The following is a 25,932-nucleotide window of genomic DNA, read 5'->3' on the forward strand; positions in this document are numbered from 1 at the left end:
CAATGGAAACAGGATGCACCTGAGCTCAATTTCGAGTCTCATAGCAAATACTTATTTAAATAAGGTAATTCTATTTTAAATTTGAATAAATTAGCAAACATGTCTAAATACCTGTTTTCACTATGTCATTATGGGGTATTGTGTGTAGATTGCTGAAGATTTTTTAGTATTTAATCCATTTTAGAATAAGGCTGTAACGTAACAAAATGTGGAAAAAGTCAAGGAGTCTGAATACTTTCGAATGCACTGTATGCTCCTGTAGACTACATGTTTGTCTTCCCCTCTGTGAAATCATACCCTGTCTCAGAGATGGCCACATGCTTTGACACCTGAGGACCAGACAGTGTTACCATGAGTGCATTTTCCCTGCATTTCCAGGCAAACATTACCGATCCATTCATCTTATTCAGTACCTCTGGAGAATAACAACTGAAGAATCCATAGAACTGAGTTTCATACTGTTGCAAAAACGTTTTAGCACCATAAAAAAGATATATAGTATATATAATTTCTACTAGGACTGGGTTTTATAAGTCGAATCGATGGCGTTCGTTTCAAAATACCATTGCAAAGAAATTATATATTGTTGTGAAATTCATCACTTTTTGAAACCGATGTGACGATTCACCTTATGAAAGCCAGCCCTACAGCATTGGGTCTTCAGTAAACGTTCTCTTGAGATACTGTATGATACCTGTAAAATCTATAATTTCAAATAATTACTTTTTCTTCCAAGGGCATATATACATTCAACAAAAATATAAATGCAACATGCAACAATTTCAAAGCTTTTACTGAGTTAGTTCATAAAAGGAAATCAGTCAATTTAAATGAATTCATCAGGCCCTGATCTATGGATATCACATGACTAGGAACACAGACGTGCGTTTGTAGGTCACATATACCTTAAATAAAAGGTAGGGGCCTGGATCGGAAAACTAGTCAGTATTTGGTGTGACCACCATTATCTTCATGCAGAGCGACACATCTCCTTCGCATAGATTTGAACAGGCTGTTGATTGTGGCCTGTGGCCTCTTCTCGTCAATGGCTGTATGAAGTTGCAGAATATTGGCGGGAACTAGAACACACTGTTGATCCAGAGCATCCCAAACATGCTCAATGGGTGACATGTCTGGTGAGTATGCAGGCCATGGAAGAACTGGGACATTTTCAGCTTCCAGGAATTGTGTACAGATCCTTGCAACATGGGGCGTGCATTATCATGCTGAAACATGAGGTGATGGCGGCTGATGAATGGCATGACAATGAGCCTCAGGATCTCGTCATGGTATCTCTGAGCATTGAAATTGCCATCGATAAAATGCAGTTGTGTTCATTGTCCGTAACTTACGCCTGCCCATACCACAATCCTACCGCTCACCATGGGACACTCTTTTCACAACATTGACATCAGCAAACCGCTCGCCCACATGATGCCATACACGCTGTCTGCCATCTGCCAGGATTCATTCGTGAAGAGCATACTTCTCTAGTGTTCCAGTGGCCATCGGAAATGAGTATTTTCCCACTGAAGTCGGTTACAACGACGAGCTGCAGTCAGGTCAAGACCGTGGTGAGGACAACGAGCACGCAGATGATCTACCCTGAGACGGGTTCTGACAGTTTGTGGATAAATTATTCGGTTGTGCAAAACCACGATTTCATCACCTGTGTGGGTGGCTGGTCTCAGACAATCCCGCAGGTGAAGAAGCCAGATGTGGAGTTCCTGGGCATGGTTACATGTGGTCTGCATTTGTGAGGCCAGTTGGACGTACTGCCAAATTCTCTAAAACAGCGTTGGCATAGAAATTAACATTCATTTATCTGGCAACCGCTCTGGTGGACATTCCTGCAGTCAGCATGCCAACTGCACACTCCCTCAAAACTTGAGACATCTGTGGCATCCCCAGCAGAAGGTGCACCTGTGTAATCGCTCTTGCTGCTGGTGATTCCCTGATCCACCTTTACGCAGACGACACCATTCTGTATACTTCTGGCCCTTCTTTGGACACTGTGTTAACTAACCTGCAGACGAGCTTCAATGCCGTACAACTCTCCTTCCGTGGCCTCCAACTGCTCTTAAATGCAAGTAAAACTAAATGCATGCTCTTCAACCGATTGCTGCCCGCACCTGCCCGCCCGTCCATCATCACTACTCTGGACGGTTCTGACTTAGAATATGTGGACAACTACAAATACCTAGGTGTCTGGTTAGACTGTAAACTCTCCTTCCAGAATAACATTAAGTATCTCCAATCCAAAATTAAATCTAGAATCGGCTTCCTATTTCGCAACAAAGCATCCTTCACTCATGCTGCCAAACATACCCTCGTAAAACTGACCATCCTACCGATCCTCGACTTCAGCGTTGTCATTTACAAAATAGCCTCCAACACTCTACTCAACAAATTGGATGCAGTCTATCACAGTGCCATCCGTTTTGTCGCCAAAGCCCCATATACTACCCACCACTGCGACCTGTACGCTCTCTTTGGCTGGCCCTCGCTTCATACTCGACACCAAACCCACTGGCTCCAGGTCATCTACAAGTCTCTGCTAGGTAAAGCCCCGCCTTATCTCAGCTCACTGGTCACCATAGCAGCACCCACCCGTAGCATGCGCTCCAGCAGGTATATTCCACTGGTCACCCCCAAAGCCAATTCTTCCTTTGGCAACCTTTCCTTCCAGTTCTCTGCTGCCAATGACTGGAACGAACTGCAAAAATCACTGAAGCTGGAGACTCATATCTCCCTCACTAACTTTAAGCACCAGCTGTCAGAGCAGCTCACAGATCACTGCACCTGTACATAGCCCATCCAACTACCTCATCCCCATACTGTATTTATTTATTTATCTTGCTCCTTTGCACCCCAGTATCTCTACTTGCACATTCATCTTCTGCACATCTACCATTCCAGTGTTTAATTGCTATATTGTAATTACTTCGCCACCATGGCCTATTTATTGCCTTACCTCCCTTATCCTACTTCATTTGCACATACTGTATATAGACTTTTTTTGGTACTGGATTATTGACTGTATGTTTGTTTATTCCATGTGTAACTCTGTGTTGTTGTATGTGTCGAACTGCTTTGCTTTATCTTGGCCAGGTTGCAGTTGCAAATGAGAACTTGTTCTCAACTAGCCTACCTGGTTAAATAAAGATGAAATTAAAACATTTTAAAAAAATGAAATGAGCTGTTTAATCAGCTTCTTGATATGCCATACCTGTCAAGTGGATGGATTATCTTGGCAAAGGAGAAATGCTCACTAACAGGGATGTAAACAAATGAATGCATATTATTTGAGCGAAATAAGCTTTTTGTGCATATGGAACTTTTCTGGGATCTTTTATTTCAGCTCATGAAACATGGGACAAACACTTTACATATTCCGTTTATATTTTTGTTCAGTATATGTTGATACAGTACAACATACTGTATAAGATCAATAATAAATAGTCCTTTCACTCACCTCTCTCCACTCCTTTGTCCCGATGCCTTGAACGTACAACACTACAACTGTGGAGGGAGAAAAAGAGAGGGAAAGAGAGCGAGTGGGAGGAAAATTAATAAATATCATTAATAATGAATACCAAGTACCCGAATGCTTCATTCAAATTCATGCATTAGATACAGTATGGCTTTCAGTTATTTGAATAGGAACAGATACAATTCAAATGTTGACGCATCAATTGCTTTGCATTGCACCCCGTTGACACAGATGCATTGCACCCCGTTGACACAGATGCATTGCACCCCGTTGACACAGATGCATTGCACCCCGTTGACACAGATGCATTGCACCCCGTTGACACAGATGCATTGCACCCCGTTGACACAGATGCATTGCACCCCATTGATACAGATGCATTGCACCCCATTGACACAGATGCATTGCACCCCATTGACACAGATGCATTGCACCATAATCTTGCAAGAATATTTCCAGAATTATATTATGCTCAGGTCCTTTAGGGAGCTAAGAGAAGCCATGTTTTCATGGCCATGCTTCAATAGCCACTGAAGGTCTGCATAGCTTTCAGACACATTCACACTTAGGCTATTAGTATCTACAGCCAGTGGTGGAAACAGTACCCAATTGTCATACTTAAGTAAAAGTAAAGACACCTTAATAGAAAATGACTCAAGTAAACGTGAGTCACCCAGTAAAATACTATTTGATTAAAAGTCTAGAAGTATTTGGTTTGAAATATACTTAGGTATCAAAAGTAAATGTCATAGCTCAATTATACTTAAGATTCAAAAGTAAAAGTGTTAATAATTTCAAATTCCTTATATTAAGAAAACCAGACGGCACAATTATCTTGCTTTTTTAATTATGGATAGCCAGGGGCACACTCAAGCACTCAGCCATAATTTACAAGCATTTATGTTTAGTTAGTCTGCCAGATCAGAGGCAGTAGGGATGACCACGAATGTTTTTTTGATAAGTGCGTGAATTGGACCATGTTCCTGTCCTGCTAAACAATCAACATTGAATGAGTACTTTTAGGTGTCAGGGAAAATATATGACGTAAAAAGTACATGATTTTCTTTAGGAATGCAGTGAAGTAAAATTTGTCAAATATAAAGAGTAAAGTACAGATACCCCCCAAAAATACTTAAGTAGTACTTTAAAGTATTGTTTCTTAAATATTTTACAGCACTTCACACAACATAGACTATACAAGCATAGACTACTGTCAAAGTGTGACAAACAGATGGTCCTTATTCAATACAACTTTATTTATCTCCTCAGGGGCATTGCCCTTGCAATGTGGTTAGCATAACTCAGAAACCACAGACTTTGAGATGACAAAAAGTTATCCTGAACCCAGGTCTGATATGAAGATATCTTATCCAACACTGGACAGCTACTCTGAACAATATAACAGATGGATTCCCAACCTCTCCTCCATCCTCCCTTCTTCAAGATTGGGAACGTTTACAGTGCACCTCCTAAGTGGCGATAAAGGGCCACTTAGGAGGTGCTCCTTTCCCTCTTGTTCCTCTCCGTCCCCCTCCTCTACTTTTTCTCCTCCTCCTCCTATACTCTGTGCCACCCTGGCACAGCACGCCATCACGCCACATCAAAGGGGAGCACAGCCAACACGTCGCATACAGAAACCAATCAGCATAATGCAACCACCGTGGGACCAACCAGCCGTGAAGACACAGCCCTGCGCAGCACATCCCATCCTCTCCGCTCCCTTCTTCAAAGGAAAAGAGAAGAAGAAGAAAAAGGAGGAAAAACAGGGTCAAACTAAATAAATAAATACCGAGATGGATGAGAAAGGAGTAGAGGAAGGAGGGAGGAAGGGGAGGAAGAAGGGAAAGAAAACACCTGGGTCGAGAGTTTGGGGACGGCTAAGTGGGTTCAAGAAAGAGATTGGAGCCTTCATGGAGTGTAACTGGCCAGAGAGAGAGAGAGAGAGGGATGGAGTGAGGGAGAGAGGGAGGGAGAGAGGGATGGAAGGAGGGGGCCCTGAAACATTTAAGGATTTAGATTGAGTGTGTTGTCCAATAAGGGTGGGTGGGCATCTGATGGGTTGTCTTTTCAGGAGTTCTGTCACCTGGTCAGTACAACCATCCCGACCTCCCTAGGGCCCCAAGGATAAACACTTCTAAGGAAAGGAGGGAACTGTCAAGACCCCAAGAATAGCACTTCTGAGGGGATGAGGGAACAGTCAACCATCAAGCACTTCAAATCATTAGTGGTCATCTGTAGCCCATTTGGTAGAGTATGGCACTTGCAATTGTAACAGTTTAACTTTAGTCCGTCCCCTCGCCCCGACCCGGGCGCGAACCAGGGACCCTCTGCACACATCAACAACAGTCACCCACGAAGCATCCTTACCCATCGCTCCACAAAAGCCGCGGCCCTTGCAGAGCAAGGGGAACCACTACTTCAAGGTCTCAAAGCGAGTGACGTCACCGATTGAAACGCTATTAGCGCGCACCACCGATAACTAGCTAGCCATTTCACATCGGTTACACAATGCCAGCATTGTGGGTTCGATTCCGGCAGTTACCACCCATACAACAATTGTATGTATCTCCAACTGTAAGTTGCTTTGGATAAAAGCGTTAGCTAATGGCATATATTATTATTTATTTTAAGATGTTCCCTAACTACTCCTAAGGAGATGACGGCATTGACAGCCCTTTTGATGGAGGGATGAGGGGTGAAAAAAAGTCCAAATGAAGATAGAATGGGTTGAGCTCTTAAAGACTATTCCAAGAGGGACGCAAGTTCTTTTTTCCCTCAATGTTAAATACAGCAGCCAATAGAACTCACGGGTAGTTTGAAAGAAGAGGGAAAGCGTGACGGCGGCGGGCTATAGCAGTTATTTATTCAAACCCATAATCACTGAATGAAAACACAGGTCTGCCACAGCGTTACAGAACTTGATCTCACAAGAAAAAGGTTGCACACTGTATTACACTGAGCTTCAACATGCCAAAAACATAGGGCCAATCCAAGTCAGCTCGTGTTAAAAGAGCACAAGGCTGCCGCTACACTTTTCTTTCTCAGCGTCTCACAGCGCTAAATGATAGCCGTCGACCCCACTCTGGCTTCAATTGAACTCTGGTTCAATGGTCTCACTTGACAGAACGGACCAAAGTGGACATGAAAGGCCAGGCTACCCCATGACCACCGAGCTTCCACCTTTACAGTGTCCCACCTTGGGTTTGAAGTCCAGGACCCCTCCGTATCCAATCATTATATCCGCTCTCCTACACACATGTGCACGCACAAACACGCACACCGTCTTTTATAGAAGGAGAGAAGGAGTTCAAGTCCATAATCCATTTGACCAGCAGGGCTCTCCCCCCGAAAGAGCAGAGGGCAGGCGAGCATCATCAATAAACAATGTATGTGTGTGTGTGTGTGTGTGTGTGTGTGTGTGTGTGTGTGTGTGTGTGTGTGTGTGTGTGTGTGTGTGTGTGTGTGTGTGTGTGTGTGTGTGTGTGTGAGAGTCAGGGCCTGCATTATGGCCGGACCTTAAGGGGCCTGGCCCGCCCTCCCGTACGTCCTTGCCCATCCAAATAAAATATGTAAATATCGATCATTTATTTGACCGAGATTTGCGCTGACAGAAAGATCCATCAATCTCAGATAAAGCATCCGATAGCAAAACAGCACCCCTCTGTCTCAGTATGTGTAGCCCATGTATCTGATGCTGTCTGGCCAAAAAGAGTATGGCATGTCATACTCTTTTTGGCCAAACAGAATCAGATACATGGGCTACATACAGTAATTGGAATTATTTTTGACAAACGTGCGACGGTAAACCATTTTTTGAAAAGGCGGCGCATAAGGAAGCTAAGCTTCCACTAAAGTACATTGAAATACATTTGCCAAAATTATACATGCACTCTTGTCTGTACAGTAATAAATCAAATCACTCAACATGTTGAGACAAGAACAAGGGGAGGGAGGGGTGGTGAAGATATATGCACTCCAGAATACATGCACTCCAGAATGCTCTCTGCTGTCTCCCGCCAATTCTTGTGCATTCATTCTTTAATTGTGTGAATGTTTTGCCCTTTGATTGTTTATTTTTATACATTTTTCATTACATACGTCACCAGTAATAAATGTACTGTTAATCTTGTCATTTGGTTACACACGAATTCCTGTTAATGCATGTATTAATTACAGTCATTTACCATTCCGCATTCTCAGAGTAGAAACATTATTTGCAGAGTTCACAACCTGCTACACTTGTGAGAAACAAGTATTGGTTTATTTCATAAACATCATAGTGTTTTGTAAAAATGTTAATTGTCTTTTGTTTAGATTGCTCCATGTGAGAAATGAGTATTTGCCTGGTTTCTCTGTCCTGTTAATGTTGAGGGAGTGAATGCGCCTGAGCTGGTACAGAAACTCTAAGGGCTCAGAATAGGCTAGTTGGTACAATTTTGCAAGTTCACTAGCAACAGCTTTAGCAGGACCCAGTTGATTGATTTGATTCAATGTTGCACTTCACTAGCAATAACTGAAGTCGAGACAGATCGAAAGGGAGTCAGACAGGCGGAGTAGAGAGAGGAACGCGATTGAAAGTACGTGAATTTATATCAGGATATTTTCTTCAATTTTTATTTGTTGGCTTTATGTATTTTTACTTAGTTGACAATGGACAATGGGCTTCTGCTGCATTTGCCTATAGACTATCTCTGAGTTCCATGCGCTCATTTCTTTAGCCGCCAATGGATCACGGTGTATCAATGTGTCCATATGGCAGAGGCTGGTGCTCCGGCATTTGTTGAATTTTAGCTTTTAGATTTGTATCATTTTAATTGTGATTTTTATGATTAACCAAGTGACAATGATTTTGAGAAACAAAAATGTATTATTGAAATAAAACTGTTCCACAAAAATGTTCATATGAAAACTGGCACGCAGATTGTTGAAATGGTAGGATAAAATTGTAAGCATCCCCAAAAACAAAACTAACGTGTCGCCAATGAAGTGAAATATTTGACAATCAGATGAAAACATCAAGACTGGTTGTGTTCATACCACATTAAAAGGTAATAGATTTTTACAGTTAAATTAGATGTCTTTACTATAAAAAAAAACATTTAAAAAGTGAAAGAAATGTGCACCGCTATGGAAATCAAATGCCCGTCCAACGGATTCGTTCTGGCGTCGACCATGTTGTGAGTGTGTGTGTGTGTGTGTGTGTGTGTGTGTGTGTGTGTGTGTGTGTGTGTGTGTGTGTGTGTGTGTGTGTGTGTGTGTGTGTGTGTGTGTGTGTGTGTGTGTGTATAACCATGGCCAGAGTCAAAATGAATCAATGAAATCACTCGAGGGCTTTGCGTAGCTAGCTCCATATATCAGGGACACAGACACTATTGAGATGGAATTACAAATCAAATCTAATTTTATTTGTCACATGCGTTGAATACAACAGATGTAGAACTTACCGTGAAATGCTTACTTACAAGCCCTTAACCAACAGCGCAGTTTTAAGAAAATAGAGTTAAGAAAATATTTACTAAATAAACTAAAGTAAAACATTTAAAACACAATAAAATTGCAATAAAGAGTCTATATACAGGGGGTACCAGTACCGAGTCAATGTGCGGGGCTACAGGTTAGTTGAGGTAATAGTATGTACATGTAGGTAGAGGTAAAGTGATTATGCATGGATAATAAACAGAGAGTAACAGCAGTGTAAAAATGGGGGTGGGGGAGGGCGACAATGCAAATAGTCTGGGTAGCCATTTGATTAGCTGTTCAGGAGTCTTATGGCTTGGGGGTAGAAGCTGTTAAGAAGCCTTTTTTACCTAGACTTGGCGCTCCTGTACCGCTTGCCGTGCGATAGCAAAGAGAACAGTCTATGACTAGGGTGTCTGGAGTCTTTGGCAATTTTTGGGGCCTTCCTCTGACATCGCCTGGTATAGTGGTCCTGGATGGCAGGAAGCTTGGCCCCAGTGATGTACTGGGCCGTACCCACTACCCTCTGTAGTGTCTTGCGGTTGGAGGCTTAGCAGTTGCCATACTTTTTGAGGAACTGAGGACCCATTCCAAATCTTTTCAGTCTCCTGAGGGGGAAAAGGTTTTGTCATGCCCTCTTTACGACTATCTTGGTGTGTCTGGACCATGATAGTTCGTTGGTGATGTGGACACCAAGGAACTTAAAACTCTCAACCCGCTCCACTATAGCCCCTTTGATGTTAATGGGGCCTGTTCGGACCCGGCTTTTCATGTAGTTGACGATCAGCTCCTTTGTCTTGCTCACATTGAGGGAGAGGTTGTTGTCCTGGCACCACACTGCCAGTTCTCTGACCTCCTCCATATAGGCTGTCTCATCAGTGTCAGTGATCAGGCCTACCACTGTTGTGTTGTCAGCAAACTTCATGATGGTGTTGGAGTCATGTTTGGTCATGAGGTCGTGGGTGAACAAGGAGTACAGGAGGGGACTAAGTACACACCCCTGAGGGGCTCCCATGTTGAGGATCAGCGTGGCAGATGTGTTGTTACCTTCCCTTACCACCTGGGGGTGGCTCGTCAGGAAGTCCAGGATCCAGTTGCAGAGGGAGGTGTTTAGTCCCAGGGCCATAGCTTAGTGATGAGCTTTGAGGGCACTATCGTGTTGAACGCTGAGCTGTAGTCAATGAATAGCATTCTCACATAGGTGTTCCTTTTGTCCAGGTGGGAAAGGGCAGTGTGGAGTGCAATAGAGATTGCGTTATCTGTTGGTGCAGTATGCAAATTAGAGTGGGTCTAGGGTTTCTGGGATAATGGTGTTGATGTGAGCCATAACCGGCCTTTCAAAGCACTTCATGGCTACAGACGTGAGTGCTACGGGTCGGTAGTCATTTAGGCAGGTTACCTTGGTGTTCTTGAGCACAGGGACTATGGTGGTCTGCTAGAAACATGTTGGTATTACAAACTCGGTCAGGGACAGATTGAAAATGTCAGTGAAGACAATTGCCAGTTGGTCAGTGCAATCCGTCTGGCCCTGCGGCCTTGTGAATGTTAACCTGTTTAAAGGTCTTACTCACATCGGCTATGGAGAGAGTGATCACAAAGTCATCCGGAACAGCTGATGCACTCATGCATGCTTCAGTGTTGCTTGCCTCAAAGCGAGCATAGAAGTTATTTAGCTTGTCTGATAGGCTTGTGTCACTGGGCAGCTCGCGGCTGTGCTTCCCTAGAAGTGTATTCAAGGTTTAAAAAGGCTTCTAAAATTTGTAATTTCCATTTTAAAATGTCAGACTTGATTTTCCCTAATGAAAAATGTACCAACCCCTACAAACAATGTCCATTAATTATAATAATAATTCACATTTCCTGTTGCTGCAGGATTATTTTCCTACTGTGGCAAACTGGCTTAAATTAAGATCCTACATCTGTATTCCCTATACAGTATAGTGCACTATTTTTAACCATAACCCTATGGGCCCTGCTCACAATCAGCGCACTATAAAGGGAATAGGGCAGAGTGTGAATTACGGGGGGGCCAGGGGGGTCTGAATGAGACATGAGCCCCCCTTAATGCAACAAAGTCACACTCTCGCAATTTGTACTGCTACAGTGGCAAATATTAAAATAAAAGTTTATTCCAAATTAAACAAACACCCCCACCTCTGTGTCATGGTCTTAAAAGAAAACATCTTTATATGTCTGCACTTGTCATCCCGGGACTGCACCTATATACATATATACATAGACTTGGAATCACTGGCCACTTTAATAATGAAACACTAGTCACTTTAATTAAATAAAGTTTACAAACTGTTTTACTCATCTCATATGTACACTGCTCAAAAAAATAAAGGGAACACTTAAACAACACAATGTAAGTCCAAGTCAATCACACTTCTGTGAAATCAAACTGTCCACTTAGGAAGCAACACTGATTGACAATAAATTTCACATGCTGTTGTGCAAATGGAATAGACAAAAGGTGGAAATTATAGGCAATTAGCAAGACACCCCCAATAAAGGAGTGGTTCTGCAGGTGGTGACCACAGACCACTTCTCAGTTCCTATGCTTCCTGGCTGATGTTTTGGTCACTTTTGAATGCTGGCGGTGCTTTCACTCTAGTGGTAGCATGAGACGGAGTCTACAACCCACACAAGTGGCTCAGGTAGTGCAGCTCATCCAGGATGGCACATCAATGCGAGCTGTGGCAAGAAGGTTTGCTGTGTCTGTCAGCGTAGTGTCCAGAGCATGGAGGCGCTACCAGGAGACAGGCCAGTACATCAGGAGACGTGGAGGAGGCCGTAGGAGGGCAACAACCCAGCAGCAGGACCGCTACCTCCGCCTTTGTGCAAGGAGGAGCACTGCCAGAGCCCTGCAAAATGACCTCCAGCAGGCCACAAATGTGCATTTGTGTCCTTTTGTCTATTCCATTTGCACAACAGCATGTGAAATTTATTGTCAATCAGTGTTGCTTCCTAAGTGGACAGTTTGATTTCACAGAAGTGTGATTGACTTGGACTTACATTGTGTTGTTTAAGTGTTACCTTTATTTTTTTGAGCAGTGTATATACTATATTCTATTCTACTGTATCTTAGTCAATGCCACTCCGACATGGCTAAATCTAATATTTATAAATTTCTTAATTCCATTCTTTTACTTTTGGATTTGTATGTATTGTTGTGAATTGTATTTAGATACTACTGCACTGAGCTAGGAACACAAGCATTTCGCTACACCCGCAATAGCATCTGCTAAATATGTGTATGTGACCAATAACATTTTATTTAATTTGACAGCCCCTTATATCAGCACCTTTTCAGGTGTGCCAACTTTTCTTTCTACTAGAACGGTGCTTTTGTCAGCAAGACGCATCACATAATTCAGGCTACAAGAGTGTAGACCCAGTGACAATCCCCGAATATCATAAAACTTTATTGTGTTTTGTAACCGTTCTTTCCATTCGTCAAATGGAGCACAGTGCATTGTTTGGACGCCGGAATTATTTTGGAGTGGACGAACATGCGCAGGTAGCCTACTTTTTGAAGTGATTTGTTTGAAAATGTCACGTTGGTATGAAGAGATTCGGGAGACAGCGCGCAGGAATGCATAATAGGGTTTTTTACTCTACCAAAATTATGGCGTGCCGTGTAAAGACACAGGGACGAAGACCAAACAAACACTAAACAAAACACAGGGTTGAAACCCAAACAAAAGAGCGAGGAGTACCTAGAATAAATAACACACGCGCACACTGATTAACACACTGGACGAGACCCGTAATCATCTGCTCAATCCACAAGGGCACGAAAGCCCAAAACGCACAGCACAGGTACTCACACGCACCAAAAGACATTGTAACAATAACGACAGCCCAATGGAAACCAAAGGGCACACGTATACAAGTACTAATCAGTGGGAATAGGGGACAGGTGTGTGTAATGAAAGTTCCGGAGGGATCCGTGACAGAAAATAAGATGAAAACATCTCGCCTCGTTGTGTTCATGCCAAATGGAAGGTAATACAAATGTTTTTACCGTTAAATGGCATGTCTTTACTATTAGGCCCATAGGAGGTCCCGTGAAGAAAAATATAGACCCCCTGAATGTCGCACTCTGGAATAGTGTGTAATTTGGGAGGCAGCCGTAGTGATCTGTTGTAGAGCTCCAAACAAAGTTCAATGGGAATTTCTTTCTGGCAATATTGCATGTCGTCCGACCACAGAGATCTGAGGGTATACCATCTGTCTACAAAGAGCGACTCGCTATCAAAGCCAAACAAACTCCTATCCACTCACACTGACACTAATACAACACACACACACACACACACACACACACACACACACACACATCAAACAAACAGAGGCCCACTGACACAAAACATCAGACAAAAGCCTCCACACAAACACACTCACATAGACACACACACGCACACACACTCCTGGGCCATAGTAAATTAAAAGACAAGCGGCCCAAAGCGCTTCTCTCTCATTTCCCCTGTTGTCACCCAACTGTTCTTCTTCTTGAAGGTTATTTCCTCCTCCAAAATATACTGGAAAAATATATATAAATGCAAAATGTGTTGGTCCCATGTTTCATGAGCTGATTTCACATGACTGAAATAAAAGATTCACAGAAATGTTCCAAAAGTTTTCTACATAAAAAAATGAAATTATTGGAAATGTTAGGCACAACAATTTTTGTATCCCCGTTAGTGAGCATTTCTCCTTTGCAAGGTGATAATCCATCCACTTGACAGATGTGGCATATTAAGAAGCTGATTAAACAGCATGATCATTACACAGGTGCACCTTGTGCTGGGGACAATAAAAGGAAAAAGGCCACTTTAAAATGTGCAGTTTTGTCACACAAACACAATGTCACGGATGTCTCAAGTTTTCACAGAGCGTGCAATTGCATGCCTGACTGTAGGAATGTACACCAAAGCTGTTGCCCGAGAATTGAATGTTAATTTCTCTACCATAAGCCACCTCCAACGTTGTTTTAGAGAATTTGGAAGTACTTCCAAACAGCCTCACAACCACAGACCACGTGTAACCATGCCAGCCCAGGACCTCCACATCAGGCTTCTTCACGTGTGGGATCGTCTGAGACCAGCCACCTGGACAGCCGATGAAACTGTGGGTTTGCACAACCGAAGAATTTCTGCACTAACTGTCAGAAACCATCTCAGGGAAGCTCATCTGCGTGCTTATTAGACTCACCAGGGTCTTGACCAATATTCCCTCAAAAAAAATGAGGTGCTGAGCAAATTTCGGGTCTGCTGAGCGCAAACTTGAACGTTGTGAAAATTCTGTACAACTTCCAGAGCGCGTTTACTGTGAACACTGAGGCTGTACCCACTTTAAGTTACACTTTCAGACAGTGGTCAAGTAGATCCAGTCAATTAAAAAAATTGGAGGCCTCTTACACTTCAGTGATGTGATGTAAAAATTCTAGCTAAATGCTTAGCGCATAGAATTAAACAGGTTAAGTCAGATATTATTCATCCTAATCAGACAGGTTTTTTACATGGATGATACATTGGAGATAATATAAGACAAGTACTGGAAACAATAGAACACTGAAATATCTGGGAAACCAGGCCTGGTTTTCATAGATTACTTTGAAAAGGCTTTTGATAAAGTATGACTGGAGTTTATATATAAATGCCTGGAATATTTCAATTTTGGAGAATCTCTTACAAATTGGATTAAAATTATGTATAGTAACCCTAGGTGTGAAAGAGTAAATAATGGCTACATCTCAGAAAGTTTTAAACTATCAAGAGGAGTAAAACATGGTTGTCCATATCTATTTATTATTGCCATTGAAATATTAGGTGTTAAAATGAGATCCAACAATGATATTAAGGGATTAGAAATCCATGGCTTAAAAACAAAGGTGTCATTGTACGCTGATGATTCCTGTTCTTTCAAATCCACAATTAGAATCCCTCCAAAGCCTTAGAGGATCTAGATACTTTTTCTAACCTCTCTGGATTAAAACCAAATTATGATAAGTGTACTATATTACATATTAGATCACAAGAAAAATGCATTACTGTGTAGTTTACCAATAAAATGGTCTGATGGGGATGTGGACATACTAGGTATACATATCCCGAACGAAAGAAATGATCACACGCCAATAAATTTTAATAGAAAGTTAGCAAAAACAGCTAAAATCTTGCTACCATGAAAAGGAAAATACCTGTCTATCTGTGGAAAAATCACCCCTATTAACTCTTTAGTCATATCACAGTTTACCTATTTGATTATGGTTTTGTGACCTAGCGACCTGCTCTCTAAATTATATGAGGAAAAAATATTCAATTTTATTTGGAATGGCAAGCCAGACAAAATTAAAAAGGGCCTATTTATATAATGAATATGAATTTGAAGGGCAGAAATGATTAAATATTAAAGCATTAGACTTCTCACTAATGCTTTAATATTAGCATTAGACCTCTCAACATGAAAATGTCTTCATGTTCAAGAAAGGGCTTGTTCCATTTATTCAGATTACTACCTAGAAACTACTTTTGGTTATTTGAAAATGAAATCATCTCCAAAATATTGTTATTTTTTAAACAAGCCATAGAAAGTTGGTTGCAATTTCAGTTTAATCCACCTGAAAAGACAGAACAAATAATAAAATATTGTGATTAAACTTGATTTAAAAAAATGTAAAAGTATAATCTTTGTAAATGATATCATAAATAGGACTGGTGGAGTTATGTCACACATGCAGCTAACAGAGACATATGGAAATGTCTGCTCTACCCAAAATTACAACCAACTAATTGCAACATTACCACAAAATGGAAGAGGCAAGCGGAAGGGGGAGAAAGTAAGGAACTTGTCTGTTGGCCCTGCATTAAAGACCAACATTGGTTAAAGAAAATTGTGATCAATAAAAATATATACCAGTTTAATTTAAGGACCAAATAAATTGACAACTGTGCCATATAAATTGCTAAATATTTGGGAAGAGATTTTCGATGTACCGATTCCATGGCACATGGTTTATGAATTGACACGCAAAACAATGCTGGATTCAAAACTTAGAATTTTTCCTTTTAAATTACTATACAAAATTCTTGCAACCAATATAATGTTATATATATGGGGGATACAATCTTCCAATCTTCTTAGATAATTTATTTTGGTACTGTCCATACGTAGCTCCTTTTTGGTCACAGGTCCAGGAATGGCTAAAGAATTGCAACATTAACCTAGAGCTAACACTGCAGCTAGTACTGGGTAACTTAAAAAGTCATAGTCAATCGATCAATAATATAATAATTATTTTAGCAAAATGTTTATCTTTAATTTACAATATGTAGAAACTATGAGAATAGAAAGGTTCAGTACTTTTGTGAAGCATCACAGCACAGTTGAAAAATATACGGCAAATAGAAATCCAGTATGGATGGTGTTAAGAGATAGATGGGAGGGGTTGAATGGACCTGAAGGGTGGGACTAATAACAACAAGATAACAAATGTAAAACATATCAGGTCTGTAAAATGTATATAGGTTCAAAACGTTTGTGAAATAGCACAGTTAAAAATATATGACAAATAGAAATCAAACTGGATGGACATCAGAAATAGAGGAAGGCCAGGACAAAAAAACTAACAAAATATAACTATTGTAAAATAGATTGTGTCTGTAAAATGTGTATAGTATGTATAAGCTGGAAGTAGAAGCCTATGGGTTACTGTTTATTAGTTTACCCCAATTGGGGGAGTGGTGGTAGGGTTTGGGGAATAATATAGGAAGGTAAAAAATGTTTTTTAAGTAGGCTATTGTGGCTATTTGATCATAATGGAGGCCTACGAGAGTGGCCCACCATTAAAAACAAGAGAAAATGTATCCCATAACATTTTAACATGGAAATAGCTGTTCTGTCATTCGGCCTACAGTAGCAGCCAATGTGTGTTGTTCAATGTATGCTTACATTCCTTGAGACTTTTGAAAAAAATCATGCAGGGCTTGACATGATTCTGTTTATCCACTTGTCCTTCAGACAAGGAGGTGACTGATAATGTTGTTGTAGTTTGATGCAAGAAACCACTTTACAAAATAATATGCATTATTATTCCCATACCATTATTACAGAGAATCATCTTATTCAAGACTGTCTCCAAATACAACACTAAGACAAAAAAAAGCTCTTTACCTGACTCGCTGTCAAATGTCTAGAAATGTACACGTTTTGTGCTCTTGCAGGAAGCAATCACTCCCCCATTGCTGACTACAAATGATCTATAACTGGGCTAACAACTCACTAACTAGCAAAGGATATGAACAAAATGTGCACACGTGGCTACATGCAGCTCTCGCTTTGATCTCAAAACAAGCGCATCTACTCACGACTACTCATGCTGTAAACAATCCAGTTCAAAGTGAATGGCACAGATCCATACATGGCAATGGTCAATTTGCATATAGGCCTACTGCAGTTCTGATTGGTTATGCCGCACAGGTCTGTGTAGAGCACGGAGTCATGCGTGTCAATGCAATAGAATCCTACTATGATGTGTTCTGCCTACAACAAAATCTCTTGCATAGTTAGTTTAGTTTTGCAAACTAAGCCATACTAAATATTGAGTTGATTCGATCACAATTCCCACAGTAAAGGGAACCATTGATAGTGTTAACTAAGGGGGAAAACTCTAGAAACTGAGTGAAGTTCAATATCGTGCTTCTCTGTGCAGGCTGATATTTCATCTGCATAGCAGTCCCGGGGAGCTGTGAGCCCACGCAAGCACGCAGCTTAGAGGGAACATTGGTCTTGACCTGACTGCAGTTCGGCTTTGTAACTGATTTCAGTGGGCAAATGCTCACCTTCAATGGCTACTGGCATGCTGGAGACAAGTGTGCTCTTCACAGATGAATCACAGTTTCAACTGTACTGGGCAGATGGCTGACAGCGTGTATGGCGTCGTGTGGGCGAGCGGTTTGCTGTTGTCAACGTTGTGAAGAGAGTGCCCCATGGTGGCAGTGGGGTTATGGTATGGGCAGGCATAAACTACGGACAATGAACACAATTGTATTTTAAATCGATGGCACTTTGAATGCACAGAAATACCGTGATGAGATCCTGAGGCCATTCATCCGCCGCCATCACCTCATGTTTCAGCATGAGAATGCACAGCCCAATGTCACGAGGATCTGTACACAATTCCTGGAAGCTGAAAATCTCCCAGTTCTTCCATGGCCTGCATACTCACCAGACATGTCACCCATTGAGCATTTTTGGGATGCTCTGGATTGACGTGTACGACAGCGTGTTCCAGTTCCCGCCAAAATCCAGCAACTTCACACAGCCATTGAAGAGGAGGATGACAACATTCCACAGGCCACAATCAACAGCCTGATCAACTCTATGCGAAGGAGATGTGTGGCGCTGCATGAGGCAAATGGTGGTCACACCAGACACTGACTGGTTCTGTGACCAACAGATGCATATCTGTATTCCCAGTCATGTGTAAGCCTAATGAATGTATTTCAATTGACTGATTTCTTTATATGAACTGTAACTCAGTAAAATCTTTGAAATTGTTGCATGTTGCATTTATATTTTTTTCAGTATAGATAAGAGACCTCAATAGGTTGGAGCATGTACTGTACTCTGAAACCTGTGCACCTGACATTACCTAACACGTTTACTCTACATGCGTCAGTCATGTATGTGTGTGTGTGTTCATGTGTGTCTGTGAGTGTGAGCTAAGCATGCACATGTTAACACCACATGTCATCGCGATCATTTGGAGTGGAGGAGTTGTCAATCAGTCAATCAGCGCTGTTGCGCCTTCTTCACCAAACTGTCTGTGTGGGTGGACCATAAGTTTGTCCGTGATGTGTACGCCGAGGAACATAAAACTTTCTATCTTCTCCACTACTGTCCCATCGATGTGGATAGGGGGGTGCTCCCTCTGCTGTTTTCTGAAGTCCACAATCATCTCCTTTGTTTTGTTGACGTTTGAGTGTGAGGTTATTTACCTGACACCATACTCCGAGGGCCCCACCTCCTCCCTGTAGGCTGTCTCCTCCCTGTAGGCCTACAGCCTACCACTGTAGTATCGTCTGCAAACTTGATAATTGAGTTGGAGGCGTGCATGGCCACGCAGCCATAAGTGAACAGGGAGTACAGGAGAGGGCTGAGAACGCACCCTTGTGGGGCCCCAGTGTTGAGGATCAGCGGGGTGGAGATGTTGTTTCCTACCCTCACCACCTGGGGGCGGCCCGTCAGAAAGTCCAGGACCCAGTTGCACAGCGCAGGGTCTCGAACTTAATGACGAGTTTGGAGGGTACTATGGTGTTAAATGCTGAGCTGTAATCGCTGAACAGCATTCTTACATAGGTATTCCTCTTGTCCAGATGGGTTAGGGCAGTGTGCAGTGTGATTACGTCGTCTGTGCTCCTATTGGGGCGGTAAGCAAATTGGAGTGGGTCTAGGGTGTCAGGTAGGGTGGAGGTGATAGGATCCTTGACTAGTCTTTCAAAGCACTTCATGATGACGGAAGTGAGTGCTACGGGAAGTGAGTGCTAGTCGTTTAGCTCAGTTACCTTAGCTTCCTTGGGAACAGGAACAATGGTGGCCCTCTTGAAGCATGTGGGAACAGCAGACTGGGATAGGGATAGATTGAATATGTCCGTAAACACACCAGCCAGCTAGTCTGCGCATGCTCTGAGGACGCGGCTAGGGATGCCGTCTGGGCTGCAGCCTTGCGAGGGTTAATACGTTTAAATGTTTTACTCTCGTTGGCAGAGGTTAAGGAGAGCCCACAGATTTTGGTAACGGGCCGTGTCAGTGGCACTGTATTGTCCTCAAAGCGAGCAAAGAGGTTGTTTAATTTGTCTGGGAGCAAGACATCGGTGTCCGCGACGGGGCTGGTTTTCTTTTTGTAATCCGTGATAGACTGTAGACCCTGCCACATACGTCTCATGTCTGAGCCGTTGAATTGCGACTCTACTTTGTCTCTATACTGATGCTTAGCTTGTTTGATTGCCTTGCAGAGGGAATAGCTACACTGTTTGTATTCAATCATGTTTCCGGTCGCCTTGCCATGATTAAAAGCAGTGGTTCGCGCTTTCAGTTTTGCGCGAATGCTGCCATCAATCCACAGTTTCTGGTTGGGGAAGGATTTAATAGTCACTGTGGGTACAACATCACCGATGCACTTGCTAATAAACTCGTTCACCGAATCAGCGTATACATCATTGTTGTTGTCTGAGGCTATCCGTAACATATCCCAGTCCACGTGATCGAAGCAATCTTGAAGCGTGGATTGGTCGGACCAGCGTTAGATAGACCTGAGCACGGGCGTTTCCTGTTTTAGTTTCTGGGAGCAACAAAATGGAGTCGTGGTCAGATTTGCCAAAAGGATGGCAAGGGAGAGCATTGTATGCATCGCGGAAGTTAGAGTAGCAATGATCCAGAATGCTGCCAGCCAGGGTCACGCATTCGATATGCTGATAAAATTTAGGGATCATTGTTTTCAGATTAGCTTTGTTAAAATCCCCAGCTACAATAAATGCAGTCTCAGGATATATGGTTTCCAGTTTACATAGAGTCAAATTAAGTTATTTCAGAGCCGTCGAGGTGTCTGCTTGGGGGGGTGATATCCATGGCTGTGATTATAATCGAAGAGAATTCTCTTGGTAGATAATCCGGTCGGCATTTGATTGTAAGGAATTCTAGGTCAGGTGAACAAAAGGACTTGAGTTCCTGTATGTTGTTATAATCACACCACGACTCGTTAATCATAAGGCATTCACCCCCGCCCTTCTTCTTACAAAAGAGATGTTTGTTTCTGTCGGCGTGATCGTGATGCGTGAAGAAACCTGGTGGCTGTACCGACTCTGATAACATATCCCGAGTGAGCCATGTTTCCGTGAAACAAAGAATGTTACAATCTCTGATGTCTCTCTGGAAGGCAACCCTTGCTCGAATGCCGTCTACCTTGTTGTCAAAAGACTGGACCTTGGCGAGTAGTATACTCGGGAGCGGTGAGCGATGTGCCCATCTATGGAGCCTGACCAGAAGACCACTCCGTCTGCCCCTTCTGCAGCGCCGTTGTTTTGGGTCGCCTACTGGGATCCAATCCATTGTCCTGGGTGGTGGTCCAAACAGAGGAACCGCTTCGGGAAAGTCATATTCCTGGTCGTAATGTTGGTAAGTTGACGTGGCTCTTATATCCAATAGTTCTTCCCGGCTGTATATAATAAGACTTAAGATTTCCTGGGGTAACAATGTAAGAGTTGGAGATTAACCTTAAGCCTTAAGGTACAGTAACACTTGCCACATCATGCGTGGTGGCTAGACTGAGTGTAATTACCCAGAGGTGCATGGTCACTGCAGATAAGACCAACGAAAGACAGTGATTTAATTGGCCAAGTTCGGTTTGGAATGAGCACTTAGGAAAGTTTTGTTTAGTTCCTTCTGTTCCATGTTGGCAGGGAAGTGCACATACCTTTTGGCAGTGGTGGAAAAAGTACTCAATTTTCCTACTTGATTAAAAGTAAAGATACCTTAATAGAAAATGACTCAAGTAAAAGTAAGTCACCCAGTAAAATCCTATTTTGAGTAAAAGTCTAAAAGTATTTGGTTTTTAATATACTTAAGTATGAAAAGTAAAAGTGTAAATAATTTCAAGTTCTTTATATTAAGCAAACCAGACAGCACCATTTTCTAGTTTGTTTTTTAAATTCATGGATAGCCAGGGGCACGCTCCTGTAATGAATACTCAGGGAGAAAAAGGTGTATATTCATGCGCAGAGCGAGGCAGATGTTTATTAAGCCTTCGCAGAAGGCAGGAATCGTTGTCACAGGCAGGCAATGGTCAAACACAGGTAGGCAGTCAAAAACAAACAATACCATACCATACAAACCAAAAGAACTGAACTAAATAGGGAGCTGATGAGACCAGGTGAGAAACGAACAAAAGTGAAATCAATGAACAAAAAGGGCTACGTTCCAGAACACAAAGAAATAGGGCTACGTTCAAGAACACAAAGAAAAAGAACACAAGGTTGACTAAGAAAAGAGATCATCAGAGGCATCAGAGGCAGTCGGGATGACCAAGGACATTCTCTTGATAAGTGTGGGATTTAGACCATTTTCCTGTCCCGCTAAACATTAAAAATGTAATGAGTACTTTTGGATGTCAGGGAAAATGTATGGAATAAAAAAAATATTTTCTTTAGGAATGTAGTGGAGTAAAATAAAAAGTTATCAAAAATAGAAATAGTGAAGTAAAGTACAGATACCCCAAAAAACTACTTAAATAGTACTTTCAGGTATTTTTTACTTAAGTACTTCACACCACTGCCTTTTGGGGGGCATTTGCTCAAGCTAAAAAAAAGTGCACCCCCCAAAAAAAAATCCTGCAACCACGGTCACAAACTCCTTGAGCAATTATTAAAGGAAGAGGGGAAAGAAACACAATCTGATGAGTGAAGTATTTTTCTAAACTATTTAGAACTGGAATAAATGTTTTATTTAACCATGTAAGTTCACTGAGAACACATTCTCATTTACAGCAACAACCTGGGGAATAGTTACAGGGGAGATTAGGGGGGATGAATGAGCCAATTGTAAACTGGGGATGATTAGGTGACCGTGATGGTATGAGGGCCAGATTGGCAATAGCCAGCTTCTACTCTTCGGAATCCAAGATGGCGTAGCAGTCGGACGTGTGTTTTGTCTTGTCCCGTCTTGTCCCATGTAAATATCGTTATCTTCATAATTTTTTTCCGTATATATTTTAATCTCACTTTCCATCTACGGACTGAATATACTTTCCTGCAACCCGCCTCACCCAATGTGGTACGGATCTGCTATTTTTATACTTTAGACCCGGAACCCCCATCAGAAGCTAGCCAGCTAACTAGCTACTAGCTAGTAGTCAGTTAGCCACTGCTAGCTACCATTAACTCGGACACAAGCAAGCCTCAGCTCAGTCAATACCTGCCAGTCTGCACAGCGCGATATCAACCCCGAGCATATCGGACTGCTTTTTCTCTACCACATCTCCGGATTCCTACCACAAGCTCTGAACCTTTACACCGGATCATAGCAGCTAGCTAGCTGCAATCCGAGTGGCTACTCCTGGCTAACGTCTCTGTCCCAAAGCAAGCTCCAGTTAGCCTTGAGCTAGCCTCGAGCTAGGCCCATCTCTCCGCCAGCCGAAGAGGTCCACCAGCCCAAAATTTTGCCAATTGGCCTGGATCCTTTACTGCCGACACGGAGCCCCCCGATCCATCACGACTGGTCTGCCGACGGAATCGTCCGAGGTGGTTTCAACAGGCTCTTCCGTTGCAACATTGCCGGAGGCCAATCTGCTAGCCCCGGCCCGCTAGCTGTCTGAATCGCCGTGTCTCCAGCTCGCCTAGCGTAGTAGCAACTACTGAATCGGCTCCCTGACTCATCTATTGCTACTCATTGGACCATATGATCACTTGGCTACACATGCCTCTCCCTAATGTCAATATACCTTATTGCTGTTTTGGTTAGTGATTATTGTCTTATTTCACTGTAGAGCCCCCAGCCCTGCCCAATATGCCTTTTGTTCCACCCCCCACACATGCGGAGACCTCACCTGGCTTAACAGGTGTCTCCAGAGACAAAACCTGTCTCATCGTCACTCAACGCCTAGGTTTACCTCCATTGTACTCACATCCTACCATACCCTTGTCTGTACATTATGCCCTGAATCTATTCTACCACGCCCTGAAATCTGCTCATTTTACTCTCTGTTCTAAACGCACTAGACGACCAGCTCTTATAGCCTTTAGCCATACCTTTATCCCACTCCTACTCTGTTCCTCTGGTGATGTAGAGGTTAACCCAGGCCCTGCAGCCCCCAGCACCACTCCCATTCCCGAGGCGCTCTAATTTGTTGACTAATGTAACCGTAAAAGCCTTGGTTTCATGTACGTTAACATTAGAAGCCACCCTAAGTTTGTTTTATTCACTGCTTTAGCACAATACGCCAACCCGGATGTCCTAGCAGTGTCTGAATCCAGGCTTAGGAAGGCTACCAAAACTCCTGACATTTCCATCCCCAATTACCACATTTTCCAACAAGATAGAACTGCCAAAGGGGGTGGAGTTGCAATATACTGCAGAGATAGCCTGCAGAGTTCTGTTATACTATCCAGGTCTGTGCCCAAACAATTCGAGCTTCTACTTCTAAAAATCCACATTTCCAGAAACAAGTCTCTCACTGTTGCCGCTTGTTATAGACCCCCCTAAGCCCCCAGCTGTGCCCTGGCCACCATATGTGAATTGATTGCCCCCATCTATCTTCAGAGTTCGTACTGTTAGGTGACCTAAACTGTGATATGCTTAACACCCCGGCCGTCCTACAATCTAAGCTAGATGCCCTCAGTCTCACACAAATTATCAAGAAACCTACCAGGTACAACCCTAAATCCATAACCATGGGCACCCTCTTAGATATCATCCTGACCAACTTGCCCTCTAAATACACCTCTGCTTGCCTGCATCCGTAATGGGTCCGCGGTCAAACGACCACCCCTCATCACTGTCAAACGCTCCATAAAACACTTCAGCGAGCAGGCCTTTCTAATCAACCTGGCCCGGGTATCCTGGAAGGATATTGAATTCATTCCGTCAGTAGAGGATGCCTGGTTGCTCTTCAAAAGTGCTTTCCTCACCATCTTAAATAAGCATGCCCCACTCAAAAAATGTAGAACTAAGAACAGATATAGCCCCTGGTTCACCCCAGACTTGACTGCCCTTGACCAGCACAAAAACATCCTGTGGCGTTCTGCATTAGCATCGAATAGGTCCCGCAATATGCAACTTTTCAGGGAAGTCAGGAACCAATACACACAGTCAGTTAGGAAAGCTAGGCTAGCTTTTTCAAACAGAAATTTGCATCCTATAGCACCAAATCCAAAAAGTTTTGGGACACTGTAAAGTCCATGGAGAATAAGAGCACCTCCTCCCAGCTGCCCACTGAGGCTAGGAATCACTGTCAACACCGATAAATCTACGATAATCGCTAATTTCAAAAAGCATTTTTCTACGGCTGACCATGCTTTCCACCTGCCTACCCCTTCCCTGGCCAACAGTTCTGCAGCAACTTGTCCAAGCCCCCCCCCCCCCCCCCACTTCTCCTTCACCCAAATCTAGACAGCTGATGTTCTGAAAGAGCTGCAAAATCTGGATCCCTGCAAATCAACTGGGCTAGACAATCTGGGCCCTCTCTTTCTAAAATTATCCGCCACAATTGTTGCAACCCCTATTACTAGTATGTTCAACCTCTATTTCGTATCATCTGAGATCCCCAAAGATTGGAAAACTGCCGCGGTCATCCCCCTCTTCAAAGGGGAGACACTCTAGACCCAAACTGTTATAGACCTACATCCATCCTGCCCTGCCTTTCTAAAATCTTCGAAAGCTAAGTTAACAAACAGATCACTGACCATTTCGAATTCCACCGTACCTTCTCCACTATGGAATCTGGATTCCGAGCTGGTCATGGGTAAACCTCAGCCACGCTCAAGGTCCTAAACGATATCATAACCACCATCAATAAAAGACAGTACTGCGCAGCCGTATTCATCGACCTGGCCAAGGCTTTCGACTCTGTCAATCACCACATTCTTATCGGCAGACTCAATAGCCTTGGTTTCTCAAATGACTGCCTCGCCTGGTTCACCAACTACTTCTCAGATAGAGTTCAGTGTGTCAAATCGGAGAGCCTCTTGTCCGGACCTCTGGCAGTCTATATGGGGTTGCCACAGGGTTCAATTCTTGGGCCGACTCTTTTCTCTCGATATATCAATGATGTTGCTCTTGCTGCTGGTGATTCTCTGATACACCTCTACGCAGATGACACCATTCTGTATACATCTGGCCCTTCTTTGGACACTGTGTTAACAAACCTCCAAACGAGCTTCAATGCCATACAACACTCCTTCCGTGGCCTCCAACTGGTTTTT

At 42.8% G+C, this 25,932-nt stretch overlaps 1 protein-coding gene across 1 annotated transcript in view; it reads right to left on the minus strand.

The window, feature by feature from the left end:
* LOC139564976 (copine-9-like) overlaps positions 1 to 25,932 on the minus strand; it is a 186,969-nt gene that overhangs the window by 126,430 nt on the left and 34,607 nt on the right. The window contains exon 3 of the mRNA XM_071384933.1: positions 3,476 to 3,522. Within this exon, the coding sequence (XP_071241034.1) occupies positions 3,476 to 3,522 (47 nt within the window). The remainder of the gene's footprint in view (positions 1 to 3,475; positions 3,523 to 25,932) is intronic.

The sequence above is a fragment of the Salvelinus alpinus genome, chromosome 2 (genome assembly GCF_045679555.1).
Source record: "Salvelinus alpinus chromosome 2, SLU_Salpinus.1, whole genome shotgun sequence".
Classification (NCBI taxonomy): Eukaryota; Metazoa; Chordata; class Actinopteri; order Salmoniformes; family Salmonidae; genus Salvelinus; species Salvelinus alpinus.